Genomic DNA, 26,675 nt, shown 5'->3' with positions numbered 1-26,675 from the left:
TGACAGAGAGACGGTCCCTGAAAGCTGAAGTCTTGGGTCTTGACAGATTAAAAGATCATTCCAACCAGCTCTTCTCAGGGCCGAGCAAAGGGAGAACTGTGAAGGAAAAGCTTCCATCTCAATGCAGCTCTGCCAGTGTTTCCATCCCAGAGCTACGAATGCTCAATCTCCTTTCTGAACCAGCTCCCAAAAAACAGGCTTTTCTGCTGTAATGCAGACTAAATCTCTAATTACAATTTTGGGCTTGAGTAACAGAAGTCATAATTATGGTACCTCTTATTATGCAAATTAATTGACTGATTCCAAAGAATTAATTACCTCTTGTACCAAGTTTGATTAGCTAATGAGAGTTTCCGGCTTTTATTTTGATTTGGTGTTTGGATTTTTTTCCCCCCTCGTGGAGAGAATGGGATTATAAGGAAACAAAAGGTGATGCAGATGCAATGCGCTTGATGAACATGAAATTCAATGTAATGTTTATTGAAAAACCACAACACATGAGCCTTTTTGGAAGAATATGTAATAATCCAAGTTACATCTACCCCTTTTTATCAAGAAAAAGTATTTCTTAAAAGCAATTCTGAACAAGTTGTGATACAATTTGAAGAAGTACCGTAAATTCCGGACGATAAGCCGCTACTTTTTTCCCAGGCATTGACCACCACGGCTTATAATATGGTGCGGCTATTGTATGTTTTTTTAATTTTTTTTCATGCCACCAAAAACATTTTGCCTCGTAAGATTAGACCAATAAAATTAAGGAATAGTTCAGTGGTCCAATGAAATTGTACGATAAATCAAACACACTTACACGACTAAATTATTGTAAATCGGTCATTTGTATTCACCGTCAACATGGAAAACAAACGAAGAAATGCATATGATGCAGTGGGTGACGAAGTTCTGAGGCTGTGCAATTCATAAACTGAAGAAGATGACTTTGATTGTTTTAGTGCGCAGGAGGAAGATGAAGAAGGCGATCAATGACTTTTCCTGGTAGTCTTTTTTTTCTTCTTACCAGCCGTGTTACAGGCACTGTTTGGAAAAAAAAAGCATTTATGCCACGTATTTGTGCGTTATGGATAGGTATTTAAGCTAAAACCATCAATGTTACAGGCACTGTTCTGGGGAAAAAGCATTTACGCCACTATTTGTGTGTTACTGATTGGTGTTTAAGTTGAAACTATTGATGTTACAGGCGCTGTTCAGAAAAAAAGCATTTGCAGCATGTATTTGTTTATGTTACCATACGCATTCAATTAAAAGTTTTAAAAAAATCCTCACCTGTAACATCTTTCTGTGTAAATATCTATTAAAATGCGGACACCCGCGGCTTATAATCCGGTGCGGTTAATACAAGCACAAAATGGATTTTCTTTTTAAGAGGGAGCGGCTCATATTCACGTGCGCGCTATAGTCCGGAATTTACGGTACTATATATTTATAATACATTTTGCTTAATGCATGCAACAGCTGGGGTGGGAATTAAAAGTGTGGTCAATAAACGCAAGTAAGTCAAGTTCTAAAAACATAATCTAATATTGAATTAAAAACTCAAAAATGATAGACAATGGGATTATTTTCAAATTAATCATATTCTTGGTAAATTACGCTACACTGGCCAAAATAGTGTAGACCCCCTCTTGTCCAAACATATTTGGTATGACAGATTGTTTCTAACTAACGTCTACTCCAATGTAGAAAGTCAGGCTCATAAATAATCAGTTTGGCCATGCTTGGCAAACAACACTGACCTAATGAGCTGGAATTTGAGCTGTGAGCCTGATCTCATCACCCAACATCAGTGACAGACCTCACTAATGCTCTTCTGGCTCTATGACAGCAAATCCCCGGACAGGTCCCAAAATTCAAAGAAGAATGCAAGTTGATAGACAAGCAGATTTAGGTCCATAAATCTGGAGTTGAGCTGTTGAACAAATAAATAAAGATGTACCTGTTCGACTTCTCCAAGGTTCTCGGATTGCAGAAGGAAGTCAATAATGTAGTTTGCCTACTGTAAAATCGTAGCTTAGTGGCTTTTTCTCCTGCTCCACATCATTGCTGTGAGGGGGAAACAGTTTGTATTCAAATAGAGTTGTAACACCTCACCCTCCTTGACATTTTCCAAGTTAGCCAGCCTCCAAGAAAGCGTGAAAAGTGTGGTCCTAATCCCTGCCTTAGCTACGACTCAGTGCCTCCAGTTCATCTCCAGCAGGATTCAAAACAAAGGCCTGGCAAATGATGTGCAAGAGAAGAGAGGCGGCGCACAATGTGGTCCACCTGAATAGACTGAAATGAACTAGTCTCGACAAAGCCAGGAAATGAGAAAGTGTCCCGTCAAAGGCTGAGGCTTGATTTGCCTTACTGAATGAGAAGCCCCTCAAAGCTGGAAAAAGCCAATCCCTTCACTTGTATCCTTGATTCACCAAAAAAAAAAAAAAAATAAGAGTTAGACACGTGCGTTCCATTATTCTCCAGCCATTATCACTAGATCAGAACAGCACCAAGAATTAGCAGTTAATTGGTTCTGTTAAACAGACAAAGACAGGCAATATAGGAACCACAGAGTTCAATTCAATGAGCTTGAGTGTTTGAACCAGCGGCCAAGGTCAGCGTTCAAAGTCTCAGTAATAATGCAGGTTGCAAAAAGACTAAGTGTCAGACCAAAACAATCCAATCCACCCAACACATCAGCATCCAGCCCTTGGCTTCGTTTTGCAATAAGGTTGCAGTTGTCATTGGCAGGCTAATTACGACATGGGGGCAGCAGCTATACTACAGGAGAAATTTCCACCTAACAAAACCCCAATTTTGTCGGTCAGGCATATTAAATTTTTTCTTCCTATGGAAGATAACAGGAGCATACGAATAGCAATTAAATGCTGCTCAACCTTAGTGAGATTAAACTCCTGAGAAAGACAGCCAATAAGAGCAGCTTTATTGCCTCTGAGAAGAGAAAGACAACGTGTGAGGGAAAAAAAAAAAAAGGAAGAATGTTACACAAGCTGCGACATATTGAGGTTTTTCAATTTGGAGAAAAATCACACGTGCCAAAATATACTTACATCTGTTTCATCGATCCAATTTAACAAACACACGTATGCAAATTTGAATTGCTGCAAAGATGCTGATAAACTGTAGGGCTGTCTTGAAGTTTTAGAGAGAATAATCTGCAAAAAAGTGAAAGTCTCCGTCGCTGAGGCTTGGGGCGAGTTAATGCACCAACAGCAGCATAACAACAAGCAACGTCTAATACCCCACTGTTACATTTGCATGCAGGTGACGCCTGCAAGATGAAGACATTGTGGCTCTAAGCTTTCAGGTGATTTTGCTGAAGTCGTCGTATATTTTTCAGCAAACATTATTCCAGTACAAAGAAAACTAACTGGGAGCTATGCTTTCTCAACAATTTTCCAGCACTGTTAGAACTTGCGACTCGTTGTCTATAAATACGACTCTCCTTTAACAGTGACTGGATTAGACATTAAATGATGCACAGGCAATGATGCTTGAGGGTAATATCAACTGCACCCCTGCACACATTGTTAGAACCTAAGCCAAAGTAGAAAGTACAGTATTTATGAAGGCAAACGGGCAAAACAACATTATTGATTTTTATTTGCTAGGATACCATTTTAATTAGTATGTGTTGTATATGTTGACTCATGAGAAGAGGCAATCAGAAGAAGTGATCTAAGACACCTAAACATGCTGCTCCTCTAAGTGCTCTGCGACAGCCGGGACGCAGCAGTATTCTATCCACATGGCTAAACAACAACATTGAAATTGAACGATTCTAAGATCAATATCTAAACATGAATGTAACTGCTGAATTGTCAGATCAATACATAAGCTACACAGTAATACCCAGGAACACTTGGCTGCGAGATTATTCTGTACCCGTGCAGCAGAGCAGGAGGCTTCCAGACAAACTTCTTAGACGTGGAGAAGAGGTTAATGTAAAAAGAAACAACACATTACATAATTAATCCAGACCTAAACGAATAACACCTGAATATTTGGTCATGTCTTGAGTGCCAATGGAGTAGAGCTTGGATCGACAACTTGGGCACTCTTCATCCCTGTCAAAAATGCATTAAGTACATAAATATTAAATGGGAAATAGGATCTTTGCCACCAAAAAAAATAATAAAAACACTTTGTTGTTACAATGAATGTCCCTTTGACACTTTCCACTCCGACTTCACTCGTTTGTCCTCTCCTTCTCAAGAGAAAAGCCACTTGGCCGGCCATGAGCACAAAAGATGTCTGCTCCTGCTTATATTACCTCCTTTACATTTCCACAAATGCTACAAATACTGAATGTCACACTCAGTCTGCCCCAAGTATTCTTTGTTTGGAAATATTGTTTTCATTAGGCACTTAATTGCAATTAGTTCCACAGTATTTAACAGCATTGGTTTTGTATTCATTTTCACAAAACATTGCATGCCTATATGTCATAACAATAACCCAGGATTGGATCAAAGAACACAGTCACGACCTACAGTCAGAGTACTGAAAACAAGCGAATATGCATTTCACCATATGAAAAATAGCCCAAAATAGGGCTAAAGATCAATCAACTACATACGAGTTTCTGATTTAGAACAATGTAAAATCCAAAGATTACTACTTGTGCAACTGTCCCTCAAACATAAAGTTTGGTCCTACAAGATATGGACTTAATGTGGTACAGACCCTGTTGCCATAACGTTTGGAAAAAAAACTCTTTTGACACTTACTAAACCTCTAAAAAGACATAACCAAGGTCTCAGATTTGTTTTAGCGTTAGCTTTTTTCCTTCTTAAATTACAAGGCAGTAATCTTCACACTTCCAACAAATGGCTGTTTTGACGAGCACGTAAAAGCCCCGTCTGTCTCTGTGATTCAGAAATCAGGCTTGGAGCCGAGCATGCCATCATCATCAGGCCTCTACATTTAGTGGTCTTCGGCTGCTGTTTGGTCTAGATCAATGCACGGTCAATCCTTTCCCAGAGAGGATGTATCGATTTGGTTCCCGGGCTGACCAGCCTCTAATCTCTTGAAACGGTGCGGTGCTTCGCCTGCTCTTTGGGGGACACAGTATCCTGCCTGAGCTGAGGCCTAATGCGCCACACAAAAAAATACATCTGTGCCTGATAAATCTATTCACTGCTGCTTTGACATGTGAAACGTGTTCAATGTCAAACACACACCACCCACAGAAGGGGTGAGGCAGTCCGCTTCAAGTTCTTGTGAAACACACAAAGAATCTTGTACTGCAGATGTCTAAGGAAGACTTTAGGCGCGTTCTACTGTTAAATACGGAGTTACTGAGCTCCATATGATGCATTTAGATCAAAGGAGTTTCAGCCAATACTTTGCTTCCAGTTTTATCACTTTATCAGACATGAGTCACACACCTTCACCTGTTTTCTGACCTTATATAGACTTCACTTCCATTATATGACGGTACTGAATTAATGTCTTCTAAGGAGCTAATAAGCAATATTCTGACAGTTCTGACATCAAAAGAAATAAATACATCATTAAACTAGAGAAGGCTAAGCATGACAGCTCAGGCCATATTTCCGTCAGCTGGGATAAGTGTATCAAAGTGTGAACAAGGCACATTGTCTTAGAGGTGATTAATATTTGATGAAGGCTAAGGGCAGGGAGGGAACCGTAAGGTTTGGGACGGTGTAAGCAACTGAATGCGACAGAGGAAAAAGGTCAGCTTCGTTTATCATCAGTGTAGGTCACCACAGAGTTTTTTCTTCTTTGTTTGTGTCGCATCCACAGCATATTCTTCCAGTGTTTGGTTGTTGCTCTGGTTAAGTTCGATAAAAGCTGTTACCTGCCAAAATAACGCAGCAGAAAAGAACCGGAAGCTAAAGTTAATTAAATACATGAAGCCAAACCAATCAAGTCTAATAGAATGCCTCACTTTAACATGTGGAAATGGACAAAAAAAAAAAGAGGAGAGGAAAAAAAGAAAACCGTTTGTTCACCATACATCAAGGCGGGGGGTTATCTGTGGTGATTTGAGGTAGGTCCCTTTGCTCCAGTGAGGGAAAATCTTTATGCTAAATCCAACACCTTTGGCATGAACTGGAACATTGAAAGAAAAGCAGAGCTTATCATCTGACATCAGCGGCTGAGTTCTTTAATGCTCCTGTGACTGAATGGGAGCAATTCCCTGCAGCCAGGGTCAAAATACTGAAGGCAGACTTCCCAGCAGAGTGGAGGCTGTTAAAGCTGTACACGACTCAGCCTGCAGTGCTGAAACTTCATGTTCAACACCGCCACCCATCAAAATTATCTGAAAAACTCAAGCCATCGTGCTTTTTTTCTCTTGCAATTTCTGGAAACAAAAGGTATGTTTAATGACCAATTTTATGTTGCAACTGTCAGTCATCCTACATAGAAGCAGTCCGATACAGTCTGTCTGGTTTCATCTGCATAATAGAGCTCTATTAAGACTGTACACATTCATAAAAAACACTTGAGTTGGGATCAGGAGCTTTAGCAGATGTCTGAGGAGATGCAGATGTGGGCATGTCAAACACTTCTTTGGGTTTTTCAAAGTGTTTGGCTACCAGGTCCCTCTGCCTAACAACCTGCAACAGGCATCTAAAACAGTAAAGCAAGAATGAGTTTTAGTAAACCCCTCTTCGAGAGCTGTGATAGTGGAAAAGGTTACTCCCGCTCTGTAAGCGCCTCGAACACAAAATTAATGTCTATTTTGGAGTGAGCTGCATTGGTATTTTTCATTTCCTCCTAAATTATCAAAGACAGCGGACGGTGCCGGTGGGACCAACGCATATGGCAAGTGAACCAAAACAATAAGCTGGAAGCCGCTACAAGCTGGAGAGAGTGTTGATTAGAGGAAGATGGAGTGAAACTACTGTTTCCCATCATCCGAGCCATTGCAAACACTCATCTCAGTATTTTCTACAGTGTTTTAAAGTAGATCAGCCCAGGCTCACTTGGATAATTTAAATGAGAGCTTAAGCATTCCGAGCTAAAAATGTGTCATTTTTTCCAAACAGGCTGACGTATTCTCTAACATGTTGAGAATATAAAATGCATACTGTGTGATATACTGCATGCTACTTCTGTTCCCTTTATCATAATCCTTAGCTTTTTCTTCTTACAAAAATAAATAAAAACAGTAACAGCTTTGGGGTCACCATGGCTACCTTTGCTGTTGCTGAAAGATGCAATCTGTGCATATGCAAGCACACACAGACAGGTAGAGAAACCAACTATTTATTCAACACAAGAACATCATCATGCTACACTGATGGCAGAGTGAGTAGAGAAAATTACCAGGCTGCCTCTCCACAGGCCTGACTGATTATGCTCAAAGACTAGCCCGCATGGGTGCACCATAATCCCCTCGTCTCTGGGGGGGTTTTCATTGTGCTGCCAGACACGCAGGAACTTTAATAAAACAAAACAAAACTTCTGAGGAAGCCAACAATGAGAGAAAGAGCTGGGGTGAAACCAGACCGTGGTATACCACTACATATCACATCGAGACACATTTAGGGACAGTCAGTTCCTTTATGAATCCAGAAATATTTACTAAAACCAAGTAAAGAAAACATTAACACGTGTTTAAAGCTATTGTTTGGTTTAGTAAGCATACTTGCTCATTTTCAGACAAATATCTTTCACTTTTATCTAATTACATGACTTTAACTGTCAGAAATTTACTGAGGAAGAAGGAGGAGGATTTTAAGAGTCCTTGTGGCCTTGAATTATTGCATTCCTTTGCTTTCCTTCTAGAATATCAAATTATACATTGCCCTGGGCAGTTTGTTTTCCCTTCTCGCTAAAGTACCAACATCTATCACTTCAAAAATCTCAATGAGCACACTGATGTCGGGGATCCAGAAGCCCTGTGCCAACAGAGGGCCTGGAACTCCACATTTGATCTAAAGTATGCTACAAAATCAAATTATCTCTATGTTCATACCCAAGGCACTGAAAAAAGGACTAATCTATACTAATATAATAATTAAGATGGGTTTGATAAAATACAAGTATCCGTCAGAACATTTTTTCATATTTTTCTTTTTTCAAATGAATTATTACTACTTTCAACACTGAAAATTCGCCCTCACATGGTTTTAAAAACAGTTTGGAATAACTGGGCTCATTTAACCGACATAAACTGTAGAAACGGCCCTTAAATGCTGAAACTGAACAAACAAAATACATTCATCTTTAAACTAAATAAAACATTAATTCATAATACTGTGCAAATGTCTCGACCCAGCCTGCGTTACTTGGTGCATTTTTCTTACAACCTTTTAAAGCGGTCTTGATCAATACTTCTCCAGGCTTTCCGAAGGTTTTTCTTTGAACATTGGCTGCTTTTACAGTCATTTTCAGTCCAATCCTTGTACCCGACCATTTTAAAAGGAGTGTTTGTTGACTATGCCACTTAACACTGACCAATGAAGCATTCAACCAGATAAAAAGCCCCCCCCCCAACTCAAGGTATAAACTATTGTTGTTCCTACATACAAACAGACAACTTAGCAAAGAACCGTTTAAATTTTATCTCTCTGTATTTTGTAACTAAAAGGCTGTCACAACAATACAATTTCTATAGTTTCATCTACAAAAGAAAATTTTTGCACCAACAAGGTGATTCCCTAAGAGCAAAAACCTGTCATATCTCAGCATTTTATTTGAAGAAACCAGACAAGGAGGAAAAAAGATGAAATGCCATGTCTAAAGAACCATATACAGCAAGATGAACAGTATTTGAAAGTGATGTCAAGAAGACAGGGTGGCTGTCAAGAAGCCATTCTTAAGGAAGGGAAACAGGGAGAAAAGGATGAGGTATGCCAGATGACACAAGAAAGCGACTGAAAATCAGTGGCAACAGGTCTTATGGAGGGATGAATCCTCCCCAGAGCCCGGACCTCAACATTATTGAAGCAGCGTGGGATCATCTTGAGAGAGAACGGAACAAAAGGCAGCCAACATCCGAAGAAGAGCTTTGGGATGTCCTTCAAGAAGCCTGGAGAACTATTCCTGCAGACTATTTAAAGAAATGACAGAAAGCTTGTCTAAGAGGGTTCGGGCTGCGTTGGAGAATAAAGGTGCTCAGACCAAATATTGACTTTCAAGACTGTTAGAATTGCGTAAACTTTATGTTTGTCTTTTTTATTGTTTTTCCATCCAATGTTTGCACATGTTTAAAATCAATCAAAGCATCTATTTTCCATTTTCCAGCAAATAGAAATAAAGAAAGGAGCGGGGGTTCAAGGCTTTACAGTTGACTGTACAACCTGCACGGTGGCTTAAATCCTGTTGAACAACTCAAATGAAAAGGGTCTAAAATAGGTTGGTGTCATTAAAGCTCATTACAGACAGTTGACATCTAATAATCTATTTCCAACACAAACTACACATCAGCAGGTTTAAGGAGCACCTACACATACTACGGTCTTAAAGTGGCTTGTGATACATGGGCCATTAAGGAAGCAGTTAGCAGAAACCCAGCAGTGTATATGAAGAAAATTCAACCCTGGACCCAAAAGTCAACCTTTACTACCCAATAAAAACCTTCTTCAATTGCCCTCGTCTCCTCCAACTCCCATTAAACAAAGTCCAATTGTTTTAACTGCTCATTAATTTGAGTGGGGAACGTGTCTTTAATCCATGCTAAATGACTGTTTGGCGCAAGCTCAAAAATCATATCGGAAGTGGCTGTGTGAGGGTTTTGCTAACTGGTTCTTGCCCCAGCAGCTTCATTCTGTGTGTAGATTATCCGGCTTTATGAAGAAATCAAAACAAATGCATGTAAGATTTTTATATGATAGTTGAACAGCGCACTACTAGACTCAAAAAGTCTTATCAAGATGACAGGCTTTAATTAAAAAACAGAATTGCCAGGGGCACAGTGAATTGTTCTGCATTGTGAATGAACACTGGCATGTGTTTGAAACGCCCATTCTAAGGGGGCTGGCAAAATAAATTAATCAGCGTTCAATGTGTTATGCAGCTCACATACTACATTTTAGCAGAAATATGAGGCCATACAGTACATAAACAAGACAGCCAAACAAAGACGTCTGCCCAGGGGCCCTGGGAAGAATTTCATTAGACCAAACATGTAGAGAAAGAGGAATGTGTGGAATCAAGTAAGATGATGGGGAACAAAAAAGCAGCATAAAGGCAGCTAAGAATGGCCACACTCTGATCTCTATGACAGTTATATGCTGTCAAGAGCTGGCTGGGAAATGGTGCCAATGCAATACGTCGGTTTCAGTACAAAGGCTGAAATTTTCATTAATGAGAAACGTATTTTTCTACTATTCATTTTCTACATTAACAAAAGAGGAGATGGTTTCAGCCTCAAACATGAGCAACAGCAGAACGAAAGATGAACAAAACAGGAAATACAGGCTTTAACTGGTAGCTTTTGGTTCTTGACGTCTGCACCACTGTGTGCAACGCCTGTGTTTCACATCCTATTCTATGGGTTTGAATGTCGACATTACCCACTGAGACAACTTCATTCATTTTAATATATCAACAAATATCCATCTATTCAAAATTAACCTCCTATTTAAGTTTAGTTCAATTAAGCACTGAAAATATGAGAACCAGACTGGTTGAGGAACCCAAAATGTAGTTCTTTCAGACTATATACTGTACAGTCCGCTTGTTTTTTGTTTTTTTTTCCAACTTTAAATGCAAAGTGTGGACGGCAGACAACCTGCTGCATTGTGCCAACACACTATACTGTGGTACTTCCTCTGCTTGGAGATTGTTTTGCAGTTCTAACCAACAGGTGTGAAAATATAATAGGATATACACACAACCCTTGTTGTAAAAGACGTGAATGAAAAGTAAAACTAATTCCAGCATATCAACAACAAAGGCAGGGACACATCACGGACAGGATACCAAGCTCCGTCACTCAATCTTCAGATCAACCAATGCTCTATCGCGCCCATTTTTAAGAGTGAGGCGTAAAGTCGGAGAGGACTTTAAATCAGGACCTCAACAAGCCTACCGTCTGCTGATTAACAGTGTTCATTTTGGTATTTAATTAAAACAATCGTGTATTTTACGGCTGAATGTCTCCACCTGGTCCACTACTGCCTTTTAATGAGTCCCTGTCTACAGAATCAGTCATTAAATATGACCCTTGAAAAAAGAAAAGAAAAAAATCCTAATAGAACTCAAACAGACAGGGACTTGAAGCATTAAAAACACTTGCTGGGCTCAATTCCCATGACCACAACAAAAACCTGCCTTCGATCCTAAAAACTTCAACAGCACATGTTCCATTTTACGAAATGTTCATCCACTTCTTGTTGCATGAATGCCCAAATAATATCTGGCATTTTTAGACTGAAGTGGAGCGCTCACTGTTTTAAATTATTTATGTGGCCTCACATGATTAATGGGGAATACGGGTGTGGTGGAGAGCTCAGCCGTCTGCTTTGTATTCAAGTGAAAAAAATGAATTCAAATCTTGAAGATTCAGCAGTGCTGCTGGACCTGCTGTCACAGTCTACTACCTTTGCCATTTCTCCTCTGAAATGACCCTCAGTTGTCATTTTTTCAAACATTAATGTGACAACATAGAAGGCAGACTGACATGGCTGTTACACCCAGCCTTTGCTATTTTTGCTCTGAAATGGCCCTCCCTTGTCATCTTTCAGCACATTAGCCTGACAAAACAGAGAGGAGATTGAAGCAGCACCATCTGTGGATGACAGAGGAGACAATGAATTGATTTTTACTATCTGATGTGCTCCGTCACATGGCTACTTTATTCATTTTTATCCATTTACTTAGCAACAACAGCATAGTTTAGGAAATTAAAAGATGGGGCAATTGTAATACCTTTCATTTTAAAGAATAATCAAAGAAAAAACAGTCACTACTTCACAACCAATAACACTGTTAAAAGACCAATTCTGAGCAAAAATTAAACGTTCTTCGATTTACTGGAGTCTATCCAGTAAATCAGCTCAGATCTGTGTTCACTTACAAAAATATGCAGACTGTCACACACAGGAAGACAACATGTAAAAGATAACAGGTAGCAATGTTAAACTTTCATTTCAAAAGCCTGCTGTGTGAGAAAAAGGGTCTATTTTTTTTTTTTTTTTAATTTTGTAAATCTGTTGGACTTTTGTTGACGTTCTCACAAGAGGTTTGGGATTAATAAAACAGCCTTCCATTCAACCACATCCCTCCGACTAAGAAGGTAACATCAAATGCAATTGCTGGAATGACCCAACACTGCTGCGTCTTTGTTTCGTCGATTTTTTACAGCTGGCAACCATGTAACCAGGACTGCATTAGTGCTCACCTGTGAGGAAGCAAAATGGGTTATAATAGAGGGTAGGTGTTGAAACTTGAATCTATAAGTGCGATGTTACAGTGGCTTAAAAGCAGCAGGAAAACAAGTCTCCAATGTTAATGTACAATTAGAAAGATCATTCTTAAAAAAGCATTACTCACACGGCCATTACACAAAGGTCTGTCAAAAATGTTTACATGAGGCTTTGACTGTATTAACTGAACTACTTTATTCAACAACAAAGAGGGTAAGTTCTTGAATAGAAAGCTTGCTGAATGGAAGAAATAATAAGAACATTTTGCACGAGAGATAATGACGTTCTGTGGCTTTCAAAAAGCTCCGACGGTGTCCGCTAAAGTGCAATTATTCGCAAATTATTCTGGTGTGGGAGGTAAAATAACGCATGTGGCGCAAAGTACCATCCTCCGCTTGAGCGTTCAGCAGGTCAGAGTTGACACGGTGGATATACAGCGACTGAGACACTAAGTAGGTATGTAGGTGGTGGCAGACAGGCGTATTGTCTCAGATTTCAAACTGACAGTGCACAGGCTTGGATCATGAACTACTTAAGTATTTGTGTGCAAACTGACAAGATGCATTCTGCTCGTGGTCAATAATGTTTACAAAGACTTTTTTTTGAAAATGCAGTAAAGGGTACAAGTACTTCAAAATGCTTAGTGAATACAGTAAAAAAAGCTATTGCAGGTGGCTCTTCCTGAGGTCTTTTGAGGCTCATCTGAAATCAAGGTATCAAAATTGAAACCATTTGCATAGGAATTATTTTAGGGAAATATTTTCATTTGTTTACGTAGCTGAATTAATCTCTTGAAATACCGATAAAGCAGCTGTAATTAACATATGGTGTCACAAGACACTGTGAAAACAATCTGACAGTGCGGGAGAGCTTGCTTGTAGTGATGAAACGCTTATTTATTGCCTTTTTCCCTTCAGCTTTGTTGAGCTTCAAGGCCCATTCAGACAGGATTAACATGGGGCTAAGTGGGGAATAAGATTTCCCCTGTGGTCCTAGGTAATTTAAGGATATGGTCTGTAACGGCCATGCGCTTTAAACAATACAAGCCAAACTACAAAGCAAACAAACTCAAATGAAAGCGCAAATATCCAATTAAGAAATCATTTTTCTCCCAGTATCACATTAATGCGGTAATGGATGTCTGTACATTACAAACAGGAACTTCTACGGCTATCTGGCGTACTTTTGAAGGCAAAAATAGGCCAAAATGCAAGCAAATGGGCTTTAAACATGGCTTACAATAGAAACAGTAGGAAAACAACAATATTACTGCAAAATATTTTTAGCAACTCCTTTTCCAGTTTAGGATTAGATACAGAGAAACTGAGCGAGTTCTTTGTAGCATTACATTAGCCATTTTTGATAGCCATTTTCAGAATTCAACTGTTAACTGCTTCGTGTTGCAGGTGTTATATCATTGTAACTCCTCAGGTAAAGTGGAAATGTTAAGATAAGAGACGATCTTCTTCAGTGATCAGTACTGTAGAGGGAATTAAATGATTCCTGCATGTCAGGTTTTCTCCGCAGTCCCAGACAACCAATCAATACGCAGACGGATTGCTTCACTTGCAGCTTCTCATCCTCCAAAAAAATAAATAAATGAAATAATATAAAATAAAATTCTTGTGCGGATTAACTGCTCCTTCACCCGTTTTCATTTTCGGCTGAGAAGGTATTAATCTGACAGCCAAGTGAAGCCCAACAAATTCTGCACACTTCAAAGCAGCAGGAACTGCTTTGGAAAAAAAAAACAGGCGGGTTCAAATATTTCCCTTTCATTTCTGTTTTCAGCTGGAGACACGGACCCTGCTCATTGTGGTTTTAACTACTTTCAGTAAAGTTTAAAAAAAAAACATTCGGAACACCAGTCAAACGTTGGGACGTATCTGCTTATTCAAAAAGAATAGTTAAATGTGTTAGAGCTTTGGAGCGGTGGCCTAAAGACCTACCGAGTTAACACTGTTGATTCATTTATGCAACTGGATCCACTGCTTATTGGAAAGCTTTGCACTGACCAGAACACCAACGCGCCTCATTTTCAACTGATAGATATTATCAATCTGTCATTTCTCTGCATTTGTTTGAGAGTTAATGAAAGGGAATTAAAAGATATGTGTATCCATTATCTATGAAACAACAGGCTGTGGAGAGCTCATGAAGAATTCCGAATGCTCAAAAACTTTCAAAGACTTGCAATAGACTGTCAGGTGGACGGACAACTATTTCAGCCCACCAGTGTGTCCAGACGTGACCTGACAAGTGAATTCCAGGTATTGCATCCATTAAAGTTGTTTGAGGGGAAGGTGCACAGGCTTTTGCTCCTTTCTGCAGATAGATTGCTCCAGCAGGAAGCGATTTCTCTCTGGGTCCCTTCTGAAAGTAAGTGTCAGGGGGGTGTGTCCACAAGGGAAGCTTTGTTTTGAAGCAAAAAGGATTCATACACACTATTTCTAGCAGGGTCTCTGAACCCCAGCTGACAATATGAAAACACCCAAAAATGTTAATAAAAACATTGTTGAATGCGGCACGATGCTCTCACAAACGGGACTGACGATTTTAAAACATTACGCAGTAAAACTGAGGTCATGTTCTTCAACTGCTGCTTCGACTCCACACAAAGCCGTTCAGTATTCTATTGCTCTTCAATTAGACGGACTAAACGGGTGTCAGGTTTTTTTTTTGTTTTTTTTTTTTAAAACACGGCGGTCACAGCATTTCAGCCAGTCTTGATGGTCTCCAAAAAATACAAATATACAGCATTTGATTCTATATTTCAAGAATAGTTCAATCGTCTAATCATATGGGCTATGATGCACATTACATCTTGCTCCAGGTTTTGGATCCACTGTTTTCTTTGCAGCTCATCTTCATTGGTGTGTGACACAGGAGCTCCTACTGTAACGCTAATTTGACTTAAGACATTTCAAAAGAAACAAATGTTCTAGAAGAATGTTCCACCTTAAACTTGGCAGATCTAAGTTTAATCTACCTTAAATATCATACATAGCGTCCTTGAATCCAAGGACTGCAAGATTATTATCTTGGAAGTACAGTAGCTTCTCTGATGTACATTTTGTTGACAAAACTTTGATACGGGGTGTGACCTTACATGTAGGTTTTTAGGTGAATAGGATTTGTTGATTCAATGAAGAAAAAAAACAAAATGTGAATATAGTATATAGCTGCTGATTCGTACAGATCTGAGTGATAAATACTTTTTTCCACTTCAAACTGTTTTATTTTAGCAGGCAATAGAACCTGACAAAGTTCCAGCTCTAAAGCATTCAAAACCAAAAGGCGACCAAGTTGTGCTGTAAAAATCCCCCTCCTCTCATGTCCTTTAACGTCATTTAATGTCATTTCAGCAGTTAATCTTTGCTCTGTGCAGGCTGGCTTTAGCACCAACTGTTACACCCACGGGATGCAAGCACTACTGTGAATGTCAAAAGTTGCAGGGGCAATACATGACACATGAATGTAAACGCACTACATGAATAGGCTATTAAGACTGAGATGAGTAAGATCCTTTTCTCAGCTGTTGTTGTTCATTTTAAAAAAAAAGAACACCCTGTAATACAAATAACCACAGAACAATGCACAGAAGAGTGTAGAGCTGAAACCTTAGTGTTTATAGAGATTGAAAACAGCACCGCCAGTCACAAGCTTAACACAATTATCCAATTACACATAGAAATGTATTATTCTGGAATGTGCGCTACTCAACACTGAGCAGTGTCAAATGATGCCAATGCCATCCCAGTGAAAAACCATATTGTGTTGTTGAAAACCAAAATAAGCCTGGGAAGAACTGGTCTATTCACAAAAAAGAAAATCCAATTGTGCCACTATATTAAATTAATTTGTACTTCAAATCCTTACAATCTACAGTTTCTGATCAAAGGAGTGCCCCATTGTTCTTAAGTCGGTACAATTTTCCTCTGCATCATCCAACTGGGGCACAAAGGAAATGAGATGGTGTGGTATTGTGCAGTAGATGTCTGGCATTAGTGCAGAAAATATCAGTCACGACAGAGTTACAATAGATGAGACAAAGGACGAAGCTGAGCACGGTGGGGAGACATGATCCTGTTCCACGGGAGACAGTGAAACAGCCTGAAGGGTCTCATCAGGAGCAAATTCCCTGAAATGTAATACAAGCTGGAAAGTAATGCAAAATGAAAGATGGGAGAACTGGGTTGCTACAGCTGATGCATACCTGTATTGTATTCAGAGGAGCATTCATTTCCCGTCCGATGATTACAACAGAACACGAGCTGTATTGTTTATTTGGTTGAAAGCACAAATGATCTGCATCGATTCCTTATTCATTCACTGTTGAACCCAGTATTGTATCTATGAATGCAGGCAAAATGGGCCCAATTACAGCGAGCAATGCCTCTCTGCGACTCCACAGCCGAGCAAGACGATGAAGGCTTAAAACTGGATGGAAAGGAGCAATCAAAGACCACTTATGGTCTTGTAAATTCAAAACTGGAATATAAAACATTTCATGCTGTGACTTACAAAGGTTCACTCGGGACTGCAGATTAGGTTCGTCAACCATGGAAACTTACTATGAGAGCAGCTTAACTATCCAAATGACCCTCCACATAACGGATAAAATGATTCACCAAGACACAAAACTAAAATGGAAATTACAAATTCATAATTGTTGAAAGACTTGCTGCCTTCGCTTAAGTTTTGCAATTTGCTCCTTGGGTCACACAACTAGAAAGTTAATACAGTCAACTATTAATAAAACACTAAACTTTATAGTGCATGTAACTGATTACTATTATTATATTGTTGAGCAAAACATTTGGCTTTAAAAATGCACATCGTTTTCACATGAATGTGCGTGTTTATTTTTCATTTATACACTTTATCTTAAAAATCAACTAAACCTAAAGGTTTCCTTTGGATTTTCCAAGGTAAAGCCCATCTGAAAAGGAAAACAACTTTGATGCCATCTGACTAAATAGTAGCATTACAATAACATTTTCAAATTAGATTCCTAAAATTTTCCTTCTAGTTTACAAAAAGTGTTTTTTCTCCCTTCAATGTTCAATCTGCTGCGTCACGTCCGTTTCTCATGTGGACTGCAGCAGCACCGCTTCTGATCAGATTTGCCATGAACAGCTTGGACTCTTACAACTGCCTGGAAATCCGACTTGTGAAATCCATCACAAATAAATTTGGATTTTATCAGATGCAAAGAGACAATATGACAACGTGATTTAGGCGTTACACTCCTAGGTAGACAGCTTCTGATATAATGGCAGGTATGCTGTTAAAAACAACTGCCCCAATAACAAGAAAGATTCTACAAAAATCTCTGCTATTGAAAATGGAACAATGAATACAAATCAACCGCTGTTTAATTCCATTGTGAATCAGCGTTTTGGGGACTTTTCTTCCAACCCACGACTAAATTTTACATTCATTCACACCCTCCCTTCATGTGTTCACACGTGAATGCTACAACAGAAGCTCACATTAACATGGTTATGTTAAGTAAATTCTGTTGTTTATTTTCATTTCTCTCTCCTTTTTATGGTTTCAGGGAATTTAAAAATAAAATTTGACAGGCTGATTGAAAGGAGCCATGGTTTTGGTAGTCTTAACTGACCCATGTACACAGGATATTTTTTTTGGTTTTCACACAATAAGAGAAAGAAATTGAACTTGAACCCAGCTGCTGCAAAGGCTGCTATTTGTTTGAAAGAATAATCTGACGCTCCACTGTGCTGCTCTGTGAGGAGAGTACAGCATTAGCTGTTCTCAGAGTCAAGACATTAACACAGGAACAAGGACTTTACACATGCAGAGCAATGTGAATGAATGCTGTGAATGTGAAAAAAAAGAAGAAAAAATGATTTTGTGACCTTCCACAAAAATAATTGTCTGCAATGAAGGAGTCAACAACAAGGTACGAGTTAAAATGGAAGGAATTACAATTACACAGAAATTGCTGCCAACAAAAATGTAATTTGCTCCTCTCCAGCTTTTTCCAAACATTCTCCAAAGTTTTTTTCTAAACTTTGTTGCTTTTCTTATACAGTACAACTCTGGGATTTCAAATCACTGAGTCACATTTGCAGCTGTGGATCAGTTCAACAACCAGTACCCCAACTGGTTGCACTAAGGCCGGTTTTACACCACGAATGTGGCCCGTGTTTCGCTGAACTGCTTTAGGTGTGTACCCACACCACATCTTGCACAATCTGATCTGTTAACATGGGAGCCAAAGTGAAGATCACCACATTTCTGCTCATACAACATGGTGTGATGCCGGCTCAATTGTTCCTGGGAAAAAACAGTTGGAACAATTCTAATGAGCATTTATTTATAGAACAGTCCTGAGTTAAAACACTGTGTGCAGGCTTCAGAACAGTAACTAATAAACCAGCGACTTATGTCACATTGGTTAGAGCCATCTTTTTATGGTCAAAGTGCAAACGCGCTGATGGTTAAATATTTGAACAGTGAAACATGTCCTGTTGTCAATATTTAAAATGAAAGAACAAATGAATGAATACTAACTTGCAGCTTTAAGGGACTCTACCTATGTACTACCAGTTTGAGCCCTTTTACACAACAGACCCCCCCCCCCCCCAAACTCTAAATAAAAACACGCCAAAGGAGAGCATCTTAAAATGCAGATTTCTTTCTTTCTCTTTTTAAAAACAGTGGTACGGTGTTGATCTGAATCCAGTTGGTCATGTGTACCAGCTGAAGGAAAAAGCCCTAAATAGCAGAAACCAGTGAATGGAAACATAATAACACAGCAGAGAATGCCAGGAAAATATTCTAAGCCTATACAGCTGTTAATCCAAAGAGTTCACTGTCACCACGCTGGTCTGCTTCGACCTCCATTTGGCTGTCGTGCCCAATCGCATGTGTTTAGATGCATGACGTACCAGAGCATAGCCAATCACTGCATGTGTGACAATGATAACTGAGCTGTGACAGTGCAGGGACACAGACGGACCGCGGAGAAAAGCAGCAAGTGATGACTTAAAACACTTCGCCTCCGCACAGAAAGAAGACTAAATCCTGCTCCAAGATGACAGGTACACAGACTTTATTTAGTAAACGTTCAACATATTACCAGGTTCACGTCTCTCTGAATGACAGAGGTAAAATTAGGGAAAGGGAAATGCCACTGGGAGGATACTTCCATCACACATGCAGAATGAAAGACAGTAAAACTGGAAATGATTCTGCTCGTCTTAACTGATCTGCGAGTCCATCAGAAAACAACACTGCTGTTGCATTTCATGTAGTGACAGACATTATCAACAACACGCATATCAGTGTCTGTAGCTACAGAGTGTAACATCAAAACATTAATGAATTAGACAAGTGAAAGTCTTAAATGTAATAGTGGTCCTGCAGGAGCGTCAACATCTGTCACCTGTGCAAAAACCCAACATAGAAGCACCCTGCCCAACAGGAGACACATTAAACAACCTAAAAGAAAGCTAAATCCAGCAAAAACCCTCTGTGTGGGGGACAAAAAGCACTTGAATGACTAATTTACTGTTACACTTCCAGTTAGAAAGTTAGAAAGAGAGGGAAGCACTTACTGACTGTATTTTTTTTAACTCAATCTCCACATCCTCAATTGGCAATACTGTTTTCTCATCTAAAAAGAATGTTTCAATAGCTCAAACAGCTTGAGTGGCTCAAGAAGGCGATTCATCTGTGTGAAGTACATCTGGTCGTAATATGAATGGAAATAGTACCATCCACCTGGCGTTTTTTTTTTTTTTTTTTAACCGTTAATCCCTGAATAAACAGTGTTTCAAACCTTTCAATGTTCACCTTTATGCGATTTACTTGAACAAGTCTGGATTTGTTCAGTAAACACTTCCTTGAGGCCTCAGCAGAACCAAATGGTATTTGCATGCACCTTTTGGGCATGAACATAAAAAAATATGAATAGAAATATTCAACGATCACTTCGGTTTAACTCAACTCACTTGTTTCATGGTCAGACTGTCAAGCTGTACGGCACAGACTAATTTGATACCTTGGCCTGTAAGCTGCTTTCAGAACGGCAGATTGTTGCCCACGCCCACCCCCACAATGCCCCTCCCCTGTCCCTCAAGAGATTTGGAATTGGAGGGTGCTTTACTTGACATCCCATCAGTTGGCGGCTCACTAACAAGTAGGCCATAAACCTTTTTTTCCTCTCTTTGATTACACTAAGTGCACAGAGGCCAGATGCGACCCAGCAGTCATCTGTTGGCTTGCCAGAAGAGTCACTTGAAGACTGGCAGGGGTAGCAGCAGGAGGAGGAGGAGGAGGACCTGGGTCACTTGGGGTCCCCTCCCTTCAGGAACAAAGCTATTGTTCTTCATTACAGCAGGAGACGCTGCTGGAGGGGTTCAGACGGAGAACCCATCCATTTCCACACCTGTTTTCCATCACTAGGGCTCCTACCGGTTTGACTCTGTGCCAAACCAAACTGTATGACTCAACTAGGTTTAATATACTGAAGTAACTGAAGAACTCAACAATCAGTGATTTGCACTGGTTTAAGGCAATAATAAAAAAAAATGTTTCAATACCATGATAGTTAGTTCAGCTGGGCCTGGACTTTTGTTAGGGCCTATATTGTCTGGTGAAATAATAACAAGATTCTTTAGAAAGAGTTAGACAGATGAGCAACATGCAGACTGAGAAATGTGGCACATATTGCACTGCATGGGGAGAGTAACCTCAAACTAAACTCTCAACCTGTACAAAAGCCCTGGAATTGAATTACAGTTACAACAATTGTCACACCTTAGATTTAAACACTGAATTCAACAAGTTCTTTCAGTTAACTCGGACTAAGGCTCAGTCAAAACACAGCACTTGCCTTCCCTGTAGAGAAGGACCATTTCCTTTTAACTCAATTGCCAAACTGAAAGTTACAAATTGAAAACAAACTTCAGCATCCACATCGACATACATTGAAGGAAATTTTGATGAGAAGAAATGAGTTTTCATGGTACAGCGATAAGGCTTTAATTAGCTTCACTACAGACATTTGGACTTCTGATGTTTGCCCGATGCCACTGCTCAGCATCAGTGCACATTGGACTGATTCTTCATTTGGTCAAAAGGGACCAGAGCAGGCAAGGCAGACAACTAAGGACATGCTTACCACATGGGAACCCGACATACTGTGCAAACACGTCATTATGGATGATAATGCACAAGGGGGAAAAAAAGGAACTGATGCTATTAGTGTTCAAAGTATGAGCTGCATCATACACTGCAGATGGTTGTGCACCACCGTGATTAAAGTACTGCTATTGATTTTAATCACTTTATTGTGCTTATGGTGTAAAGTTTGCAAATACAGCAGAAAGATGTATGTATGAGAATGAAACTCTTAAACTTAAAAGTTTGGACCCAAACCCTTACCCCCGGTTGATATTTTCCATGATGTACGTGTATGTTTAGTTCTGCGTCTGGACTGATCCACTAAACACACCACTTCATCACATTTATTTAATGTTTGAAAGTAAAGCCGATGGTAGCTACACCAAAAACACGTCTTCAAAGTGAGCACCATGTCCGTTTATCTCATGAAAGGATCACCTTCTCTAACAAAGAACTGGTAAAGACAGAGAGTTTAATATCAAGTTCAACCATATCATTTCTGCCATCCAAGTTTCCAGGAAGTAGAGACTCCTGAGAAAAATGTCTGCCCCACATTGTACAAGACAAGCAGTCCAACTGTTACACATTCTTTAGCCTAATTTTTCAATGTACAATGTCAATATTGGGTAAAAAGGGAATTAAAAGTCAACCATGATTTCTTAACTCCAGCCAGATCATTTTCTGTGCCTAAACTAAATCAAAGAGAAAGAGGGTGACTAACAAAGGGGGAAAGAGAGTGTCTTAGACAGGACTGTACAATGAAAAAGGGTCAGACAAGCAGTTAGCATGTTAGTCACATGTGAGCCATCACATGGAAGCTAAAGGCCAATAAAAGCAAGCTGCAGCTTAAACTGACTTGTAAAATAAAACTCTTGTCAAGTGTATGCCATAAATGTGTACACCTGACTGTGAGCTTTTCTTTGATCATGACCTATTCAATGTATCGCCCAACATTTGTTTACACTTAAGAATAAATCATCAATCAGCACAGTAAGAGTAAAGATGACAGTCTGTGCACCCTTCAGATTACATGTCAGCAGTAATATGGCAGTAAATAAAACAATGTGAAAGCAGGCCAGAAACAGGTAATGTACAGAATACAATTCATGCTGTCAGCTATGCATTAATCAAGACTTTACATCCAATATTAATCAATTTGCTAAGATGTACAGTGGGCTTTATATCAGTATAAAGTCGTGACAACACTGTCAGCATAAAACAGCTGGACTAATTCAACTCCTTCTGCAGCTATGCTATGCAGTAAAATGTTCCAATGGGAACTATGGCCATCTACCTACTCTAACCAGTTAATTCTCTGAAGGGTCTGTGATTACATTTTCTCAATGTCCATCATCAGGAAGTATGCTTGGTTGTCTGGCAAAGATTACATCTACACAAGAGGCAGAACTAATGCGCTTATCAAAGCATAATCACTATCAAACACAAAGAACCATGTAAAAAACTAATATCAAGGTCACATTGAAGTCATCATGAGGTTTTTCCTGCATTGCCACACATAACTGTCACTGCCAATACCTGCACATCTAAACTTTATGCAGCTTCAGAAAAATTAAGGCACTCAGACTTCTCCCAATTACTGATAGATTATCACCAGGTTTTCAAGTCCCAGCAAGCTTATGGTCAGATTGTGCTGTGTAAGCACTCTTTAATAACACCTGTAAAGCACCATCCTCTGCTGCTCTTAAGCTGATAATCTGCAGTACAACTGGACTCGTGCTTCTATAAAGGCATTGTATAACGATTATCAAAATGATTCAACTCCTCACACTATACCAACACTGACATATGCATAAGTAAATTACAACAGGTGCATTACAAGATGATCATATTTGTGTCAGTCATGTTGAATTTGCTGTGGCATAGTTAATGTGTGAAGACAATAGTTGCTTAAAAGATGTTAAGAGTCAGAGAGCTTCTGCTCAGAGATTTTCTGATAGGTATTCTGGGGGAAGTCTAAAATCCCAACTTCATGAATTTTACGTGGTAAATAGCCCTACTACATGCATGGCCCTCAGATTAGTAATGCCCGAGCTAACAGTTCTGCTTTCATCAGCAAAGGAACAACGAGAACAAGAAAAGTTGGGTTCATTTAGGTGAGTGAAGCTGAAATGCTGGACCACCGCAGATCTGGCAACACACCAGCCTGGAGGTCAACTTCAGCATCGTCCAGCTCAGAGAGTCTGTTTTTATCTTCGGTGGAGTGGCAGGTCGAGCCAACCATCTCATAGTGCAGTTATTATGAAAAGTCAACACAGCACTGTGGAGGTTTCAGGGCTGTGCAACTCCTCAAAAAAGTAATGTTTCTGGAGTAACTACTGTCAGTGGACGCTGTGGATTAAATTTGTGCAGAGTCGCGAGTTTAAAGATCACCACCAACACCCGCCTCATTATTCAACTGGCAATTTTACAAACTCGTACAGGAGATGGCCGGGTTTAACATCAACACTGCTGCAACATGCGGACTGAGTCTCGCACTCCCCCACCGATGTGTGCACACTGCATATCTGCTGACTCCTCCGCAGTTATGACATCCATCCTTTTTCTATATCCGCTTAATCCAATTCACTGGACACTGGAGCCTATCCCAGCTGCCATTGAGCGAGAGTAAGGTTCATCAGTCCATCACAGGGCCTAATGAGACCAAGCATGGATTCAAACCAAGAACCCTCATGTTGTGAGGCAACAATGCTAACCACTACACCACCATGCAGCCCCAGTTAGGACATTTGAAATCTTAATCCATTGACTTGATGACTGTTTTAATCATTCTGTGTTCCAAAACGGCCAATTGTTTTAAAATTCATTTTAAAATCTTTCACTTTTATTTTGATTCCAGCCAGAAACCAACATTACAGGTTAACCGTTTTTTTTTTTTTTGTTTCAATCTTTTTTTTGGAGAGATTCAAAATCAGGTAAGCAGACCACAGCTGCACCAGTTCCATGTTGGTGCAGAAGGAGCATAATTGTCCCAACGTTTGCATGAATAAGAGAGGGTGGGGGTACCCTGTAATGCTGGGCACAATATGAGCTTACAGTATGCAGCTGGTGGTAAATAATTGATATGCAGTGTGCAAGTGCACCCTGAGCTTTGTGTGAAATCAGTGAAGCCATTACCATGAAGATAAAGCAGTACTCTACACTTTTAAAGAGCAAGGAAGACTTGTTTACTTTCTAGTGCTTTTGTTCACTCTTTCACAGACTTGTTGCAAAAGAAAAACATGTTTATTTAAAAAAAACACCGTTACTGCGAGTCCATTTTAGCAGATAAGACTAGATTAAGCCTTTCGGATAATCCACAATGTGACAAATGTCGACATCTGCCTCCCTGTGAAGCTCAAAAAAAGATGCCCGTTTTTCTGACAAACAGTCTTGAACTGAATGAATTTCAGTCAGTGATGATTCATTATATACTTGGCTTGATGTAAATATACGCGACACCAGGAGGAGGAAACGGCACAGGAGCTGCTTTCACATCTTCAGCGTATGAATGCGCATGGATAGATAACCACGAACTGAACGTCCGTCCCTCAGTAGCTCAACAGAAGTCGCACTAAAACCACTGACTTTTTAAAACAGCTTTACTTCATATCATCTGAGAAAATAAACGTGTGAGCTCGTTTAGCAGACCGCCAACTCACTAACATCGCTTCCAACACCACCAGCCGTTTAGAAGCCAAAAAGCGTAGAGAATCGTGTCGCAGTCTTCACTCTCACCAGCTTTATCTGAAGCCCTATCCGCCTCTCGAAACCATCTAACTCAGATTACAACACCCGAGTAAAACCTTTGATGATTTCATGCACGGTGCGTCTGCAAATCCAGCTCTGGTATTATAAAAACACAGCCTGGAGCGCAAATACAAACTCTGGGAATTTATCTTCTCTTGTCTACCAGCAAGAGTTAATTCGCTTTAAATGCCAGTTTAAGACACAGTATGTAATTCCTTGATACGCTTTTCATTTCGGCATAGATTCAAAAATACCAAGCAGTGCACGTTTCCTTGAAACGTTAACTTGAATAAGAGATTCGCCGTCTTTCCCACAGTCTCGCGACTGTAAACAGAGGGATAGCCGTTAGAACACGTTCTAAAAGCAGAGATTAAACGGAAAATAACGGCAGTTTCGTGACATGTCTTTACGTCGAATTTATCAAAGAGACGCACAGTTATGAACAATAACAGAGTTACAGTCTAGTTCATATACACATTTTGTACTCTGATACGTACAAATAAATTAGCAAAGTTATGTATGGAGTTTCCTCAAAATTACACGTTATCAGAGCTGCTGTTTAATGCCCTTCCACGCGCTGCTGTACCCTGTGATTTACAGCAGGGTCCGTTCGCAACATGCTACAAAAGTAACCAAGCTAGCGGTCTGAGCAAACAAAAACAACAATTAAAACATGTCAAATCTATGGAGTGTGTCCATGTGCGCACTGAGTGGCAGGAGACCACGCTATTTGTCTTTTCCACAACAGAATGTTCTACATTTAGGAGTTGCCAGCTGCGAAGCGGCAAACGCGATTTAGCCTAACGGTGAGCTGTCCAAAGTGATGTTTTCTCGGGCAGCACCACTGTAACGCCAGTTTGGGTGCAAACACATTCATAAATGCTTTTTCTAATTAACACTTCAACTTTACGGAGAGGTTTTGTCACTTGGTCAACAACATCACTGCAAAATCCAAACGCTCTGCCCCGCACGTTCAAAAATTACCCAACTGCGCTGATAAAATGGCACTCCTCACCATCAACATCAAGGAAAACCTTAGAACGGACTACATACTCCATTTAGACGCCAACAGAAAAGTCTTACCTTTGTGAAGAACCGCTTGAAACATGAATAAAAAGAGAATAGTCGCGAGAGAGCCGCTGCCAGTGTTCGCCATGTTGGACACCTGCTTCAGTATGGCAGAGAGACACAGCTTCACCTACAACGGGACTCAGTTAATGAGATGCGAAAAGGAGGGAGGGTACTAGCTATCAGTTGGATTCAAACGTGCTCCTTTCAATGGTACGGCCTGAATATTATTCAGAGAAAAAAGAAAGTGTGGGACGTTGTCTTTATCCATTTATTTATTTATCAATTAATTTATTCAATTATCTATATGTTTGTTTGTTTACACACGGGCATTCCAGT

The 26,675-nt window shown here is 39.8% G+C and overlaps 1 protein-coding gene across 5 annotated transcripts in view; it reads right to left on the bottom strand.

Annotated features, from left to right (window-relative positions):
* The window catches only part of cadm1a (cell adhesion molecule 1a), a 359,846-nt gene extending 333,379 nt beyond the window's left edge, over positions 1-26,467 (bottom strand). For all 5 annotated transcript variants that reach the window (XM_072374265.1, XM_072374267.1, XM_072374268.1 and 2 more), the window contains exon 1: positions 26,352-26,467. In XM_072374265.1, the coding sequence (XP_072230366.1) occupies positions 26,352-26,424 (73 nt within the window). In that variant the 5' untranslated portion in view covers positions 26,425-26,467. The remainder of the gene's footprint in view (positions 1-26,351) is intronic.
* Positions 26,468-26,675: the final 208 nt, after the last annotated feature.

This window comes from Leuresthes tenuis, unplaced genomic scaffold (assembly GCF_036924035.1).
Source record: "Leuresthes tenuis unplaced genomic scaffold, fLeuTen1.0.hap1 SCAF_21, whole genome shotgun sequence".
NCBI classification, from domain to species: domain Eukaryota; kingdom Metazoa; phylum Chordata; class Actinopteri; order Atheriniformes; family Atherinopsidae; genus Leuresthes; species Leuresthes tenuis.
This window is presented reverse-complemented; position numbering and strand designations above follow the sequence as displayed.